This window comes from Trachurus trachurus, assembly GCF_905171665.1.
Source record: "Trachurus trachurus genome assembly, chromosome: 11".
NCBI lineage: Eukaryota > Metazoa > Chordata > Actinopteri > Carangiformes > Carangidae > Trachurus > Trachurus trachurus.
In genome coordinates this window covers 20424921-20441049 of record NC_139904.1, presented here as the reverse complement: position 1 = coordinate 20441049, position 16129 = coordinate 20424921, and the positions used below count along the sequence as shown (strand labels likewise).

Sequence of the window (16129 nt, the reverse complement as noted above, 5' to 3'; positions counted from 1 at the left end):
TAACAAACTTTCGCATCAATCAAGTTCCTACAAATAAATTAGAGTGTTGTATTGATGAAGACTTACTTTCATGCGTCGTAGACTCGTAGCCTAACCTTTTGAATTCACCTCTTCAATCCACAATGAAAAAATAAAAAATAAATCCCCGGAACCTTTTGCGTCTGAAAGTTTCGGGAGCTTTTGAAAGACGGACCATTTAAGTGTCACGCGGATTGTTGTCCGCGAAGTCGTGCAAGTCGTGGGGTATCACAAGACTTTACTCTTAAATTAAAGTTATTTTCCCTGTCGGAAGCCGTGTTGTGGATACGTTTTGATGGATACAGAACATAGCGTGGACCAGAAAGACACAGAAGGAAATGCGCCTTCGGTTATTGACCGGTATTACACGCGGTGGTACAGAGCAGGTAAATAAAACGTTAACGTTACTGAAACGCTTCTGGATGCTAACTGTGTGAGGTGGCTAACATCTGGTGAATTTAGCACCCAAATGAGTGAGAGAGCTAAATATTTGTTTTTGCCAGCTTGATTGCATCGACATTGTTACAAATGCATTGAAAATAATGTTATTGTCTTGTTTAGACATGAAAGGGAAACCGTGTGAGGACCACTGCATCCTCCAGCACTCAAACAGGTAAGAGTGGTGAGCTCCTCGTCATCAAGTGGTGACAACTATTGACTAGCCAAGCAAATGATAGTTCAATTAATGGTGACATGGAAACAGTGCTGTAATACCCTGGAAGGGACTCTAGCATCCCTACTAGAGCATACTAGCACTACCTCTCTCTGCAGTTGTTCAGTTATTGTGGCTCTAGGGTGTTGGGTATTTTGGGTTACTAATGCTCTGTGTTGACAGATTATTATTATCTAGGCTATTATGGAAGTACCTTCTAGAAATACTTAATTCAAACCAATAAAATAACACAGAGCAGATTCAATTCACAACAAAGGTGGTATTACTGGACGTTTGATTTTTTCAGGAAATGTTCAGTGTGATAGTTCCTATTAAAATGTTACTTTGTTTTTCCCACATTTTTTACTTTATTTTATCTCTCACTTGTGTGATTTACAAGCTGACACTTTAGCCTGTTTGTATACTGTACATCCCTATAGGCTCACTTTTACATTTGTGATTACAGATTATGCGTTGTCACATTAGCTGAGACACATCCGATCCTTCAGCATGGGCGGACAATCAAGAGCATCAATTACCAGATCAGTAATGGCTGCAGTCGGCTCAACAACAAAGTGTCTGGGAAGTCCAAGCGGGTAAGTTGCAGATGATTTTGGTCAATGTGCAGGAATTTGTTTCTTTTTGTAGCATCATTTCACACATTTGTTTATGGTAATTTTGATTTTAAGTGCCTCAAAATCCATTTTCCCCTCATCATAGGGCGGCCAGTTCCTGACTGATTTTGCACCACTGTGCAGGATAACATGCACAGATGAGACTGAATACACCATCTACAGGTGAGGAAACATTCTGTCTCTCAACATACACTGTGCATGCTTGTGTGTTATCTGGCTCATGCAATTTATCTTCCTTTTAGCTGCATCCGGGGCCGTCTTCTTGAGGTCAATGAGAATATTTTAGAACGACCTGCACTTTTGCTAGAAAAGGTAAATGACATTCATTTTTACAGTTTGTGTTAGTAAAACAATGATGAACAAGTTTGAAATGTTTGCTCTCTTAAATTTTAACAGCCATTCACTGAAGGATACATCGCTGTCATCCTGCCAAAGTTTGAGGAGAGCAAGAGTATAACGGAGAATCTTCTGACCAGAGAGGAGTTTGAGAGCGTTGTCTCCAAACGAAATGTTGCTGAATCACAACCATCTTGACAGGCGTCTACGGCCTGAACTTGTTGAACTGTTTTGGAAGAGTTCATCTTCTTCACAATCCAACCAGGTTGGGGAAAAACTGTGGATGCTGTCCCGGAAAGTGACGTTTACTTGCAGTTATTTATGCAAGCATTGCACTGTGTCTTTAGACTGTAAGACAGTGTTTTTCATTGTTAATGAAGGTTTAAAGAAGCACTCTTCTTTAAAGTGCTTTATTTATTGTTTGGTTTTTGTCATTTGAACAAGGGAATGGCAGAAAGAATGACATTTGAGTTAAATAATAAAATACTTACAAAACTAACCCTCAAGTTGTAATTATTTTTGTATACGGTTAATAATGACAAACAACACTGATTTAAGAAAAATATTGTTTATTTTTATGTGTCACTTTTTAACCTTTCAATTGTCAAAACAATATTTGATCCAAAACTAGATCTATGATTTCTTCACGTCTGTAGCGCCACTACAATACCCAGCATCCTTAGCTGCTCTCACACAGTACAAAGCATCTCTAAAGCTTAATGCATGTTATTCATTTCAGTCATTATCACACCCTTTCCTAGTACCAAAGTATATGTGTGTATGTATATATATATATATATATATGTATATATATATTCATATTCATATTCAAGTACCAGATTATACATACCTTATACCATTTAATACATATTGGTCTACCAGGCAGCTTCACAATGATAGTCTTCATAACAAGTACACTTCAAGGCTCCATTTGACACAGTTGCTAGTTCAGAATGATCGTTTCAATTCAAGAGTAACAGTTTACACAGAATATGGTTTGATAATACTTGGGACATTATAAAGGTCATAGCTTACCCAAAACATCTGAATGATCAAATGAATATTAAACAGCCGATTTTCGTGAAAAATCAGGCCCAAATAAAAATGTCTCCAGTCATTAACACTGGAGGACTAAGAGCTTTATATTTCAGACGAGTAGGAAGCTGGAGATCACAGCGTCTTCATAAGGACAATCATATTTGGCATTAAAATTAGATTTCCTTTTTTAAGCATTTTCTTACTAACATGGCACATGGGGAATGTTCAATAGTAATTAGAAAATTAGACATGAATCATATGGCAATCAATTTTTTTTTTAAATACTTAATTATGCACAGGATGCTGATTCCAGTGTCGGTGAGCAGGGAGTGAATGGACCACTATGGCTAACATTACAGTAAGTGTTAACATTACAAGCCTATGGCACATTAACTGTAGGAGATTCCAACACAAGGGTTCAGTGATGATATCATGCATTGTGGGGGTTCAGCCATTTCACAATTTTTTTTTTTTTTTTAATTATTATACTGTATTTGGCTAACATGTGCAACACGTTTACAGAACACCACAGAGCAAGTAGGTTTGTTACGCAGAGGCACATAGTGAAGACAGATGCATGGCTGAGCTGAGCATTAAGTGGGGCTCCTTCCTGATTTGTGATCAGAGAGATTCCAAAAACCAGACTTGTGCCAGGCCTCTCTCTGTGAGGAGGCTCACACTGCTAATGGCAAAGTCTTGCTGCTGGCTGATTGTCTCCATCTTGTGGACCGGGGTGAATCTGGTGCTTCAGGTAACCTGCTACCCTGGGGTAAAACTGCCCCTTGCTGCAGCAGAGAGCTTGGATCTGCTTTTTCCTAAGTAAACGCTTTAATTTATCACCCCGGATATTAAATACAAACTCTGACTAACCCAAGGCAACCACCTGCACCCCACAGCTCTGGCCCACTCTATGGTGGGTGCATGATGATGAGGGGAGTAAAGTATATCCTGGATTACACGTTCTCCGGAAAGGTGAGGTGGACTATGTGCTGCTCCGAGGGAGAAAAGTGAACAGAAAGAGAGGTGGCTATTTCCTGGTTTATTTGCTCTCCAGCAGGTTGAGACCGGCCATGTGCTGCTCCAAGGATTTGACACCAAAGCCGTTGCTGTTCTTGCTGTTGAGAGCTCCCTCATCCTTGACAGGTGTGGAAGCGTCCTGCCTTTCTCTCCAGTCATGTGGAGAACCCAGACTACTCCTCTCTGACTTGTACTGCACATGGACAAAAAATGAATGGAAAGCCACAAAATATGAACAAAGGTCTAACAACTTAAGTTTAGCTATTAAAAAATTACTTGTAGTTACTATTATATAACATTTTTACATTAATGATTAACCAAGTACTTGGTAAGTAAGTAAAAAGGGTTGTTTATTGTGAGAGAATTATCACACGACTGCAGTTCCTTCCACCTAATGGGACATTTTAGCACCTGTCTTACAACCAGCAACTTAAATGGTCTTGATTTGCTCTCATCACTCTCATCAGCATAATTTTAAAGACGTTGGCAGCTGTTTTCAGTTGAAAAGATAATGAAACCCACTACAACAGTTGTATAACAGATATAACAGACATGGTGAAAAAAAAAAGTTTCCAAAATTTACAGTCAGAGCAAATCAGGGAAGTAGTTCACGCTGTGGACCAGTAGAGGGCGTCTTTCAACATTTACTATCAGTTAGATATTTCACTGCCCTATTGACCCATCAGTTAACTAAGGCAATAAATCAAAATGGAGCAGGACTACAGCGGGCAAGGCAATGCTAAGTGAAGCATCTACCTGTGTATGGAACCATTTTGCATTCTTCACTGTGCTTGGAAAACATTCAAAAAAAGTGAGGCTGTTCACCAACTATGCATAAATGTGCTGCTTTACTCTCGAGTGGATCAAAGGGCCACAAATATCCTTGACAGCCCCAGATTAAAAAAATTAAATTTTTCAATTAAAAAAAAATCCCCCCAAAATTGACATACAGCAGCTTTAAGGTGGTATGTCAGTGTTGTGTTTACACCTTGTTTTCACTGCCCCCACATACCCCAAAAAATCAGTTACTGCTTATTTAAATCATTAAATGTATATTTCGGAGGTCTTTTTTCTATACTGTACTGTATATTGGTAGATTTCCTTCTTAGTGTCATTCACTCAGTGACTTGTCACCTTTTTGTTGAGCTTGTTACAGAACGGGAGGAGGGCGAGCACCACAGTCAAGATGCCTCTAGTTGCCTGAATGGACAACTCCACCTGCAGACACAGAAATAAAATTGTACACCACTGCTTTAGGGGACGGCACAACAGATGCAAATGTACTAGCACAAAGAAACACAACACCGCATCTAAATCGCATTCAGCAATATAAATTAACACTGACAAACACTCTGTTGTTGGTGATGAATGATAAAGTGAACATTAGGATGTAGAGGCAGAGAGATGGGAGCAAATACATATCAAAGAGCCGCTCATTAATCAGCAGTGGAAGCGCTATTCTTCATCCCATCCTTTTGATTCCAACCTTCGCCTTTATTACAAGGTGACCTAAGGCAGCTCATCCCTGCCCAAGATGCTCATTAATTTCTCATAGACACTCATTAATCTAGCGCCCTGTGTTCAATAATGGCTTTATTCACAGATCACTCAAAGATTGTGCCGAAGCCAGTGATGAAGTAACACAGTTAGTCATGCTCTATTGTGTGCTCTGTGCTCCACCGATGCCCATATGTTGTTGGGGATGTAGTTTTGATGCTGTCAAAGCTAATTACTCCCTTTGGAAAAGATACTGCAGTGAACCTGTTCTGTGCACTCCGTCTGATAGTACTCTTGTAGTATCAAACACAACAGACTTGTCGTATTCATAATAACAACTGTACAAACCAGCCAGAATAAAAAGGCTGCAGGCGTAGTGTAGGTACCTTCTGGAAGGTGGCAGTCTTGCCCTGTACAGGAGTCTTGGCCCCTGATTGCAGCTGTTGGCATAACGGCACCAATTTCTCCATCTCTGTCATCACCACAGACTTTTCCTCATCAACTAGCTGGAACAGAGAGAGACACAGAGGAAGTGAGGGAGACGTCAGGACAGCAGAAACAGTGTATGATAGTATTATCCCCAGAGACTGGGTTAATATGTACAGACATTGATAGATTTCCTGGGCTGGATTTACAATGCTCCTGGTTTAATACAAAAAAAGGAGGACAAAATAAATTAAAATGTAGTGCTGCTTGATGTAATCCATCAGCAACAGCCAGGTCATGATCCAGTCTATTATCCATCTGAGTTAATCCCCAGACACCGGGGCCTTCAAACTATTACTGTTACATACATGCACAAGGCCACAAATGACCTAAAAACACAAGCCCTTTTATTCTGGGTAGCACTGTTCATGACTGACAGGGGCACACAAAACCTCTTAAACCTCAATTAAAAATTATTAAGCTGATTTGCATAAATAGCTTTATAATTTTCAATGAGAGCAACACAGGTGTGCTAGAAGTGTGTTGAGTGCCATAGGACTATGAGACTCCATTAACTCCTGTTTGTTTGATGTAATTAATCAGAAAGCGTGAGGCAAGTTGAAGAGCCGGGGCCTCCTGATTATGAATTAGTCCTGGGCGGTCGCCGTCAACTCCCCCCGCCCCTAAATCCCCCTCTGCACAAGTGCACAAACATGCACACGAACAGACACGGCGGTGACAAATGGCAGTCGTTAATGGCTGTCAAAAAAGAGCCATGTAATTAAACTTGGAGGGCCCAGAGAAGAAGTTGGTGGAGGGCAAGAGGAAGGAAGGCGCTGAGGGTGCGTTTGCTTGCTGGATCTCAAGTCGGAAGAAAGGAGGACGGTGCAAGTGTGTGACAGCCTTAATTTCCTGCTCTCACTGTGTGATTTATAAAGGCGGACCTGGCACCATGGCATGCCAGAGTGGGTGATATGGGTGTGTGTGTGTGTGTGTGAGTGAGAGAGAGAGAGAGAGAGAGAGAGAGAGAGAGAGAGAGAGAGAGAGGCGTAACGTGAACGGGGGCACAGGTGCCCCTGTGTGTGTACAGATGGTTTTGCAGCAGAAAACACTTTTCTTTTCTGTTTGGCTTCATTTTAACCATTATCTACCTCTATACTGAGTTCTGCAGCTTTCTATAAATAGTAAAAACAGATTCCAGCAGAGAATAATGAACTGTAATTTCCCAGCTTGGGATCAATAAAGTATATCTATAGTATCTAATAAAGGATAGGTGTGAAAATAAGTTTGTGTTTTTTAATATTCCACTGCACTCTTTTTATTGCTAGTTAAACAAAAAAACTTCTTTCTCCTTTATAAGATGCATTAGATTTCTTCCTAAAGGTGCTTTATGTGCAAAAATCTATGTGTGTATGTGTGTTTCAGAGACAGATTTATTGCATTAATCCATACCTGCGTGGAGAAGGTGCGTAGAGATGAGCACAGCTGGAGCCCCTCTTCAGAAAGCACCTTCAGAGGGAATCACAAAAAGAAAACAAAAATAATAGAACGTAATAAATACAAGTAAAACTTTTCTTAAACTTCAACCAGAAAGCCGTTCAAAAGCAAAAGAAAAGTACAGTCAGTAAATATTATGAGATTTTACTTTTTCTCTGCTTCTTATCAGTACGCCTCCCCGTCTCCCCTCTCGTTCCTCTTCTTCTCTTATCTCCCCTGCTCACCACAAATGGAATAAATCCTGGCTGACATTTTGGGCCTTGATTCTACAAAGCACTGCACATTATTGGCAATGATCCCAATTCAATCAGATACACTCCTTTGAGTAACCCTGTTTGTTATCACCCCCATGTGTCCGAGGAAGACAGGAATATACTGCTCTAAATTTCCATCATGTTGATAAGTCCTTGTCAGTCCCCATCAGATCTGAAAGATGGTAGCAAATGAAGGGAAACTGGAATTTACTGAACTATTGATCTGTGAGCCCCAGTATGGCTTCAGTTTAATGGAACAACAGGTGCATCCATTTACAACTTTGACAAAACAGGAGGGGAAAATAGAGCAGAGGGTGGAGAGAGGGGGAGATTAGTGGATATGGATGTACATACCTCAGCCTGATGAAAAAGATCTAGTGTTGTTTTCAACAGCCCCTCCCCTCTGGGGAATCAATATGAAAAAGCGAGAAAATGAGAAAAGGAAATATGGATGAGAAAAATGAATCAGAACAAAATACCTCCAGAGCAATCAACAAGAGCTGTAACTTTGCTGAACTGCAACAATTTCATTGTCAGAATGAGTCATAGTCGTGTCAGGTTTGTCAGTACCTCGAACCCGGTCTGGTATGTATCGATAGCTCGGAGCTCGAGAATCTCGTTAGCACTGAGCCTCTAAAGAGATTCATGTGGATACTTAAGAGGCTTTACAGTGTTAAGCTCTGAAATGAATGTAACAGCTCAGAAAGCTTCAGATACATAATCAGACCATGTGTGTGTGTGTGTGTGTGTGTGTGTGTGTGTGTGTGTGTGTGTGTGTGTGTGTGTGTGTGTGTGTGTGTGTTTGTGTACTGTGAGAGGCTAATAAGCTACCTGGTAAACAAGTACATGTTGTAGGCCATACTGGCCAGACTCTGGCTCTGCCGAACAATATCATGTTCTTGTTCCTCCCACTTCTCCACCTCTGTGTCCACGTCTGATGACAGCAGACGGAGCTCCAGCCCCAGCTTGGCCATGCTTGTCTGCTCCTGCATACACATACACACAGAGGCAAAAACTGAAGTATAATGGATACAAATGTATATTAGCAAGCAGAGCCCTTTTCATTTGTTCAACACACTCAGAACTTCTCTAATCAGCATAATCCCACTTCCTGTGGTGGTTCAGCCTGTGTAAAACTGCTGGCCGGCAAAATTGCAGCCTATTAGAATACAAACACCATCAATTCTTGAAACAAGTGACACAAAGTTTCCTGGAGATAAATATACTGCTGTCAGAACGAGGTGCAAGGACATGACGTGATGTATTGCACTGAATGCCAGAGGAGTGTGTGGTGTATGCTACCTCTGCATCCAACTTGACAGCCTTGGCAGTCTTCAAATTAGTTGAGTGTTTCTGTGGGAAAAGATAGTGCCAAAAATCAGATGATCACAACCTATTGTATCATTGCAATATTAATGAGGATGGCTGGTGTAATACTCACCCCAGGTCGGGGAAGTGACAAATAAGGTCTTTTGTCTCCTAGGAACAGAAAGTTGTTGGGATTATCATCATTATAACATAAGATCAGAAATTTAAAATAGCTTGAAAACATTAAATAATAACATCTAATTAAAGCTGGATGAGTTAGAGTAAAAAAAAAATCTCTTTCTATACTGTGTTTAGAAATCCAGACTTTTTCAGACAATTAGGGTGGGAAATGATGTGAAATAAGTAATGATGAAATTCGATACATTTTTATCTTTCATCATAAACCTGAACAACACGGTTCATTTCAGTCGACTGCAGAGATGATAAACTTGTCATGTTTATGGAGAGAGATTAAAATGATAAAAGCAAAACCCTCCAGTGTCCATATAACACTTTTACAGGTCATCCTGACTTCACGGTAATGCAACAGCGTGATCGATGTGAGCCCTTCACCCACTGAGCCACACTTCAAAATATTTACTGAACTTTATGTAAGTCACATTCGTGAGGGCAGCCATGTCTTGAAAATATGCCAAAACACCCCCCACCCCACTGTCTGAGATTTCTCAGACTTGCAGTGTGTGAAAGCACATTGATGGTTGTCAGCACTTAAATGCAACACTCCCCATTGTACGAACCACTGTGCATACATGGACAAATACACATTAGATACTAATATGCACGTCATTACTTAGAACTGAATAGCTACATGTACTTTCTATCTGATTTTCTGTCAGCGATGACACAAACAGCTGAGATTGTAAGAGGCGCTGACCATGACTTAGACACTTGAGGCAACTGGCACAATGGTGAAAAGAGCAAAAGAGTATACAGAGGAGGAGGGAGTGCTGGAGTGTTTAATGGCATTGATGTTCCACAAAATACTTCCCACAGTCTATGATGATGAATCCTGTGTTCATGCTCCTTTGCCTCAATTTTAACATTTCAAAGTTCTTAGGTGGAAAATGATTCACAGTCATTAGAGAATGTGATGTTTTCAGGGTGAGATGCCGTAGACAGCACATTCTGCCTCTTTAGCGTGTGTGTTGTCTGTCCTACCGCTGCGACCCTCCAAAATGCATTAACTGAACAGAAACACACCTCGTCTGCCCTCGAAGATGTCGTTGATCTCTCTCAGTAGCAGGGCCATGTCGCAGAGCTGCGACTCCCAGGCCTCACAGAACACCTCCAGGTTCTCCTTGGCGATCTTACTGGACGGGTGGAGGGCCAGCGTCTGAGCCGCCGAGATGATCTGTGCAAGAGTGTGAAGGATTTTGACAGGAAGGAAGGAATCATAAACAGAGATGAAATATCATGCAGGGAAAAGACAGAGAGTGATGTGATGTAAATATAAACCATCTAAAATACAAAATAAAACGAGTGGGCGATTATTTTCTCCTAAAACAGATGAAAAAGTATTTTAACAGTAGACAATAACTAAACCCAAGTCATTAATATGCCTGTTAGCAATGTTAAAAGCTTTGTAACCTGGTTTTCTTGAAGAATAGCAGGCTGCCGTCTCACTGGTCTGTGGGTAATTAAGTGAGCTACAGTTCTCTGACAATAATCTTCTTTAATCAGCACATGCACAGCAAGACGGTAAAATATCTAACTCCAGTCTCGTGGGGCTCACATCAGAGCTTCATCTCCACTGTAGCGCTCATTACACCCATTACCATTCACTCACAATTGTCCCCAGTAAAAACAAATGCAGGTAGGAGATTAATTGACCCTGATGCAGGGGACATGAATCAGCAGTTTAAAAGCTACAAAAACAAACAAAAGATTACTCTGAGATGCTTCTGATCTGTTGGAGTCATAATGACAAAAGTTAACTCTTGAAAATTAAAAAAAAAATATATATATATTGTTAAATGATTCTTACCAAAAATATAGAATTCCTTATAGGTTAATGTTTAAGCTGCAGCATCTGTAATGTTGCATAGCAGTGGAATACATGCAGAATTTTTAATGATATTAACTTGGTACACAAAATGCAGATTTCATCAAGAAAAAAAAAATTGTGCTTTTGAATTCAGCCCCAAACGATGTGATGTGTATATGTGGGGCTACACTGCGGAGGTAGAGCGGGTCATCCACTAACTGGAAGGTCGGTGGTTCGATTCCAGGCTCCTCCAGTCAACATGTCGAAGTGTCCTTGGGCAAGACACTGAACCCACACTTGCCCCCCGATGTGTCCATCGGGGTATGAATGTGTGTGAATGCTTAGTTTCCTGCACTATGCCCAGTGCTGTATGAATGTGTGTGAAAGGGTGAATGTGACCATTACATTGTAAAGCGCTTTGAGTGGTCCAAGAGACTAGAAAAGCGCTATATACTGTAAGTGCAAGTCCATTCCATTTACCATTTACTGCAGTTGTTACATAACTTGTATCGTCAATCACGCCTGGTCTCTAGACTCTAAATAACCACTAAATAAGATTTTGGTCAACTGAATTTTGACAAGTGTTAAAAACACACACACACACACACACACACACACACACACACACACACACACACACACACACACACACACACACACACACACACACACACACACACACACACACACTATAACCATCCCCTACAGTGTAGTATTTAATAGCCAATTGCCCTCTAGGCCACCCTCTATTACTTTGGGCAGACAGAGAGATATCACCACCGCCACCCTGTACTGCAGTGTTATTGATTGATTGACCTTTGAACTTAGGAGCGGAGTCATTACTGCAGAGTCATGCGGGGCCTGACATTAGCGCCTCAGGACAGGAACATTCTACATTGCTGGATAATTACTGGCATGGATGGTTTCCAAGAGCAAACATAATTAGATCTGAGATAGGGGGACTAGGTGGACAGCATGTTCTCCACTATCTTAAAATGACGGCAGGTGTGGGAGGTAGACAGGGGAGAGACGTGATCTAATTTGTCTATTTTCTCTCTCGATTGTGTACACCTGTAATATTACTCAGGTTTGATTTCACTCCCAAACCGCCATGAGACCCGTTTGACTTCGCTGACATACAATAAAAGTGATGAATTGAGTAAAATGCGTCTCAGGTTTCATTAAAGTTAACCTGCGCACCCTTCCAGACTTCTCCTCCCCACATCAAGTCAATGGGCCATGATATTAAGACTTACCTAAAAACAACAATCCAGACAGAAAATGTTAAGAGGATTAATGTTTACCTGTGGACCAATGACATGGAAGGTCTCCTCAGCGTGTACACAGGTAATCTCCAGAGGCTCTGTCCCTGACACATGGCACAACAGCCGACAGGTCTGGAATGAAACGCAGTAGGAAATACACGCTGAATGGACGTGCTTCCAATCCTTCAAGAAATTACTATCACTACTAGTCCACCAAGGCTTAAGTGGTGGTTTGGCTTTTTTTTTTGTGAGAGTAGATAACAGTGAAAATCTGCATCTTTGGGAAAAAGTTTAATAAAATCTTAACATTCTCCAAAAGAGCACTTATACCCTCACACAGTGGGCTCTTTTTAGACTGAACAGTCCATTTTGTTTGTTAGGGGCCACTAGAAGAGGCATGCCAGAGTGTGGTCTTTTTCTGCGCGATATTTGCATAACAAAACCACATGTTGCCTTTCATTTGGTTGAGGTCGGATGAAGTGTACTCTACATTTCCATTCACCTCCAGTGCCGTGGGTTCGCCAGCATAAACAGCTGCTTTATAGCACGATGCTGGGAGCCGGGGAACTTCAATGTGTTTTCAGCAACTTCCGAACTCATGAGAAACTTTTTCACCTATAGCCGGCTGTCTGATAATTATGGAGAAATATGGAAAAATCTAACCTTCAATACAGATATCTATTCTTTTGTTGAAGTTGAACACCTCTACTTGGTGGCACCTCCTGCCTTGCTCCCGTCTCCGCCTACCTCCACCAGCTGCTCCTTCTGCTCGGTGAGCGTGCGTGAATACTCCGCCACGGCCTCCAGGTTTCCCTCTGCGCCTGCAGCTTTGAGAGCCCGCAGAGGCAACTGCTCTCCGTGAACTTTCAGCAAGTCTGAGGCCCGTCCAACTGCCACCTTATGGAGCTGGAGGAGGAATCAAAGATGAAATTGTAGAATAAGAATAAGAGGCGGTTATAGGAGCTGGAGAAGGAGAGAGAGAGAAAGAGAAAATGAGTGAGTGAGAGGCGAGAATGAGGGCGGATTTTAAAGAGGTGGTGTAGACGGAAGAAAAACAAGAGCTGACAGGGTGACATAGTTGAGTTGACGGAGAGACAGCAGAGGAAGGGTGAGCCGAGAAGTGATGGGGAGGAAAGGAAAAGTGAGAAGCCAGCTACAGGTGCAGAACAGTAAGAAAGAGACATTCACGTCAGGCCTATCTGTTTCTGTAACTCATGTACATCTACTCAGACTCCGAAGGGCAGACAGGCAGAGCAGAGGCAGACCGCTGCTCACCTCACGTCTGAGGTCACCGACGCTCTGGCATGTCTTCAGGATGGCCACCTCCATGTCCTCTGTGGCCTCTTTGGCGTGAACAGACTGCTGCTCCAGCGAGACAGAGACAGAGACAAGACGGAGGGAACAGAGCATGAGACACAACATGGTTTTCCCGTCTCACACACGCACACAAAACCTACATTGTTATCTGAAAGTCTCTGACAATGCATCGGAAAGAGACTGGAATGGAAAATTGGGTTCGACTCTCCAGTTACATTCGTGACCTGTTATGTTTCGATCTAAATGAAATGATTTAAACACATTATTCAATTTAAATATTGCACAACCATTTTCCAAATTTCAGACCAGCTGAAATAAAAAAAACGCAGCCAAAACAAATATATATATACGCATACCGCTAATACAGCCACAATGAGAATCAAGAGCGCAAATTGAAATGGCAGAACACCCCTGATTATTTGCACATTCAGAGGCTTTCACTGCAATTTCACAACACTGCAGTGTTCTGGTCTTTTCAATTCTCCTGAAGACCTTCAATCGCAAAGGCTAGAAGAGGCCCCACCGTACGTGGCAGCAGTCTAGTGTGTACTTTGAGCACACTGAAAAAAAAAAAAGAGTGAGAGAGAGGAACTGCAACATAATGACTTGTGTTTCATAACTCTGTCTATTCTGAAGGCCAAGGAGATCCTGCTGAATGGAAACAAGACATTAAACATCACAATGTTTCTCCTTAAAGCCAAAAGAGCCAGAGTAAAAACTGTTACTGGGGCGTTTTTTTTATGATGTGTTGTTCCGGGAGGGATGTATGAAAGCAAAGTGAATGACTGAGTGAGGGAGGGTTAATGTGCAGGGGTTTGTCTGTATAGGTTTGAGTCTGATGGATTTCTTTCTGTGTGTGTGTGTGTGTGTGTGTGTGTGTTTGTGTGTGTGTACAGTATGTATGTGTGTCCTTCAGCATCTCTTTTCTGCATCTTGTTATCAAGCTTTCGTTTTACAAGTGTCTTACAGATGAGGTACTTATAATTACTCTCCATATGGTGGCATATGTTTTTATGAATATTCCTGTAGGTACCTGACTGTGTGGGTGGGTGTTTGTGTGTCGTGTGTCGTGTGTGCATCTGTGCAAGCTTGTGCCAGCATTACCGCCTCAATCCAGACGTGCATCAGCTGCTGGGTGTCCTGGCGCACCAGCTGGCACAAACTTAGGATGGCCTGCCGCTGCTCGTGGCTGGTGTAGGCCGAGTCGGTGAAATCCTCCGTCCGCTCCACCAGCGCCTCCAGCTGGCTGCCCATGCTCTCGGGTGGCATGGAGTATAGGTTCTCCCGCAGGCACTCCACGCTGGACTGCATGAGTGGAAAGTGAGGAAATGAGGGAGGAAGAGGAGGAGGAGGAGGAGGAGGAGGAGGGTTGGGAATGGGGGAGAGTGTGTGAGAGGATAGATGGGAAGTGACTGAAGCAGCAATACACGCAAGAGCTTTACTAACTGCCATGCTGAGGAGTAAAACATAATTTAATATCGTATTCAAAAGTACTTGACCTCATTATTAAATGGTCAGTAGTGTGGAATATGGGTTTAGCCTTAGACTCACCTTGGGCCATCAAAGGGGCATAATAAATTCTTCAAAATAGTGTCTCAAGTACACAACCATAAAAGCGCCATTTATTAAATGGGGTGGGGGTGGGGGTGTCCTTTCCTCTACTTTCCTTCCAATGGAAAATGTGTCTTCAATATATTTTTTCCCCACATGTTCAATGTCTTACATATGCCAGCGCACAAGGAGGAGAGAGATGATTAGTCAGACTGATGTAGGTTTAATGGTGATTCACACAATCGTATTAAGAGAATTATAAAACAGATACATCCCATGTTGATTGTGTGAGTCACATCTGAAGCTGTTACAACAAGCAGTGAATGTGGTGTTAACGCTGCCACCGAGAATAAAAATGAAAGATAAAAATCGATACTCATTCAGAGCCGGAGCTGAAACCTTTCTTGAGTCTTGAACAGCAGGACACTTTGCTCACAAGAGGACCATTACCTAACTTCACAGCCCAACAAGCGCCAGACGAGCGTCACTAATCTTGAGGTTTTTAACGTTCCATACTGCACCGACTTCTCGAATCTTACCTTGAAGTCCTTGATGCCGTTGTAGATGCTGGCAGGAAGGATCTTGTTCTCCCCACAGCTCCGTGCCTCAGTGACTATCTCGATGACCTGCTCCAGGGCGCAGCGCATTCGGTGGAAAACGGCATCTTTGTTGATTCGCGCCGACTCGCAATCTGGGTGCCTCAGGCAAGTCTTGGGAAGGAATTCAATGCCAAATGTCAGAGCTCGTGGCCTCTTATACTTTCTTCAGAGTCAATCATTTCCAATGTTTTTCAAATACAATGATTCACTCCCCTTTGGATTTTTTTTTAGCTCTGTGTGACTTGCATACCAATGCCAATGACTGTGTGTGAGAAGCCTTGAAATTAAATAAACTTGAGAAGGCCTTAAATCTTTAAGCTTGAGATAAACCATCTATAAAAACTGCCCAGAGGTTCACCCACAGTTTACCTTGGAGGCTGTGAGGAGCATCATGGTGCATTTCTCCAGCACTGCTCTGGCTGCTGCCATCCGGGCTTTCTTCTTCTCATCCTTCAAGTCCTATAGTGTATGCACACGCACACATGCACACACACACACAAGATGGTAATGGGTGACTTTACTTCCGTTACAACTTCTTGGAACTCTCAGGGTGTCCGTGGGACATTAAAAAATCAAAATTATTCAGTAAATCTCTTTCATGCTGGTATGAAGCAACACAAATGTGACTGATTCCGCTCCAAGTGTACGCACACGCACACGCACACGCACACGCACACGCACACGCACACGCACACGCACACGCACACGCACACG

At 42.2% G+C, this 16129-nt stretch overlaps 2 protein-coding genes across 3 annotated transcripts in view; one reads left to right on the top strand and one right to left on the bottom strand.

Moving 5' to 3' along the window:
- The first annotated feature begins 206 nt into the window (after positions 1-206).
- On the top strand, positions 207-2092 carry abitram (actin binding transcription modulator). Its single transcript, XM_083981655.1, has 6 exons — positions 207-404; positions 580-631; positions 1137-1266; positions 1391-1467; positions 1548-1617; positions 1702-2092. The coding sequence occupies exons 1-6, from the start codon at positions 314-316 to the stop codon at positions 1837-1839; spliced, it is 558 nt and encodes a 185-aa protein (XP_083837781.1). The 5' UTR covers positions 207-313; the 3' UTR covers positions 1840-2092.
- A 142-nt stretch (positions 2093-2234) lies between these two features.
- ctnnal1 (catenin (cadherin-associated protein), alpha-like 1) overlaps positions 2235-16129 on the bottom strand; it is a 46787-nt gene continuing 32892 nt past the window's right edge. The window contains exons 5-19 of one of the 2 annotated variants that reach the window (XM_083982666.1): positions 15785-15874; positions 15356-15526; positions 14370-14570; positions 13224-13310; positions 12696-12854; positions 11988-12080; positions 9900-10050; positions 8812-8849; positions 8673-8723; positions 8202-8356; positions 7725-7773; positions 7072-7128; positions 5580-5699; positions 4831-4914; positions 2235-3889 (exon numbers count right to left, since the gene is read on the bottom strand). In XM_083982666.1, coding sequence (XP_083838792.1) covers positions 3719-3889; positions 4831-4914; positions 5580-5699; positions 7072-7128; positions 7725-7773; positions 8202-8356; positions 8673-8723; positions 8812-8849; positions 9900-10050; positions 11988-12080; positions 12696-12854; positions 13224-13310; positions 14370-14570; positions 15356-15526; positions 15785-15874 — 1677 coding nt within the window. In that variant the 3' untranslated portion in view covers positions 2235-3718. The other variant, XM_083982667.1, reaches the window with a different exon arrangement.

Excerpts from the sequence above, each read along its gene's own strand:
- abitram (XM_083981655.1), top strand. The coding sequence starts at position 314 with ATGGATACAGAACATAGCGTGGACCAGAAAGACACAGAAGGAAATGCG. Across the intron at positions 632-1,136 it reads ATCCTCCAGCACTCAAACAG|ATTATGCGTTGTCACATTAG; the intron begins GTAAGAGTGGTG and ends TTGTGATTACAG. Across the intron at positions 1,468-1,547 it reads ACTGAATACACCATCTACAG|CTGCATCCGGGGCCGTCTTC; the intron begins GTGAGGAAACAT and ends TCTTCCTTTTAG.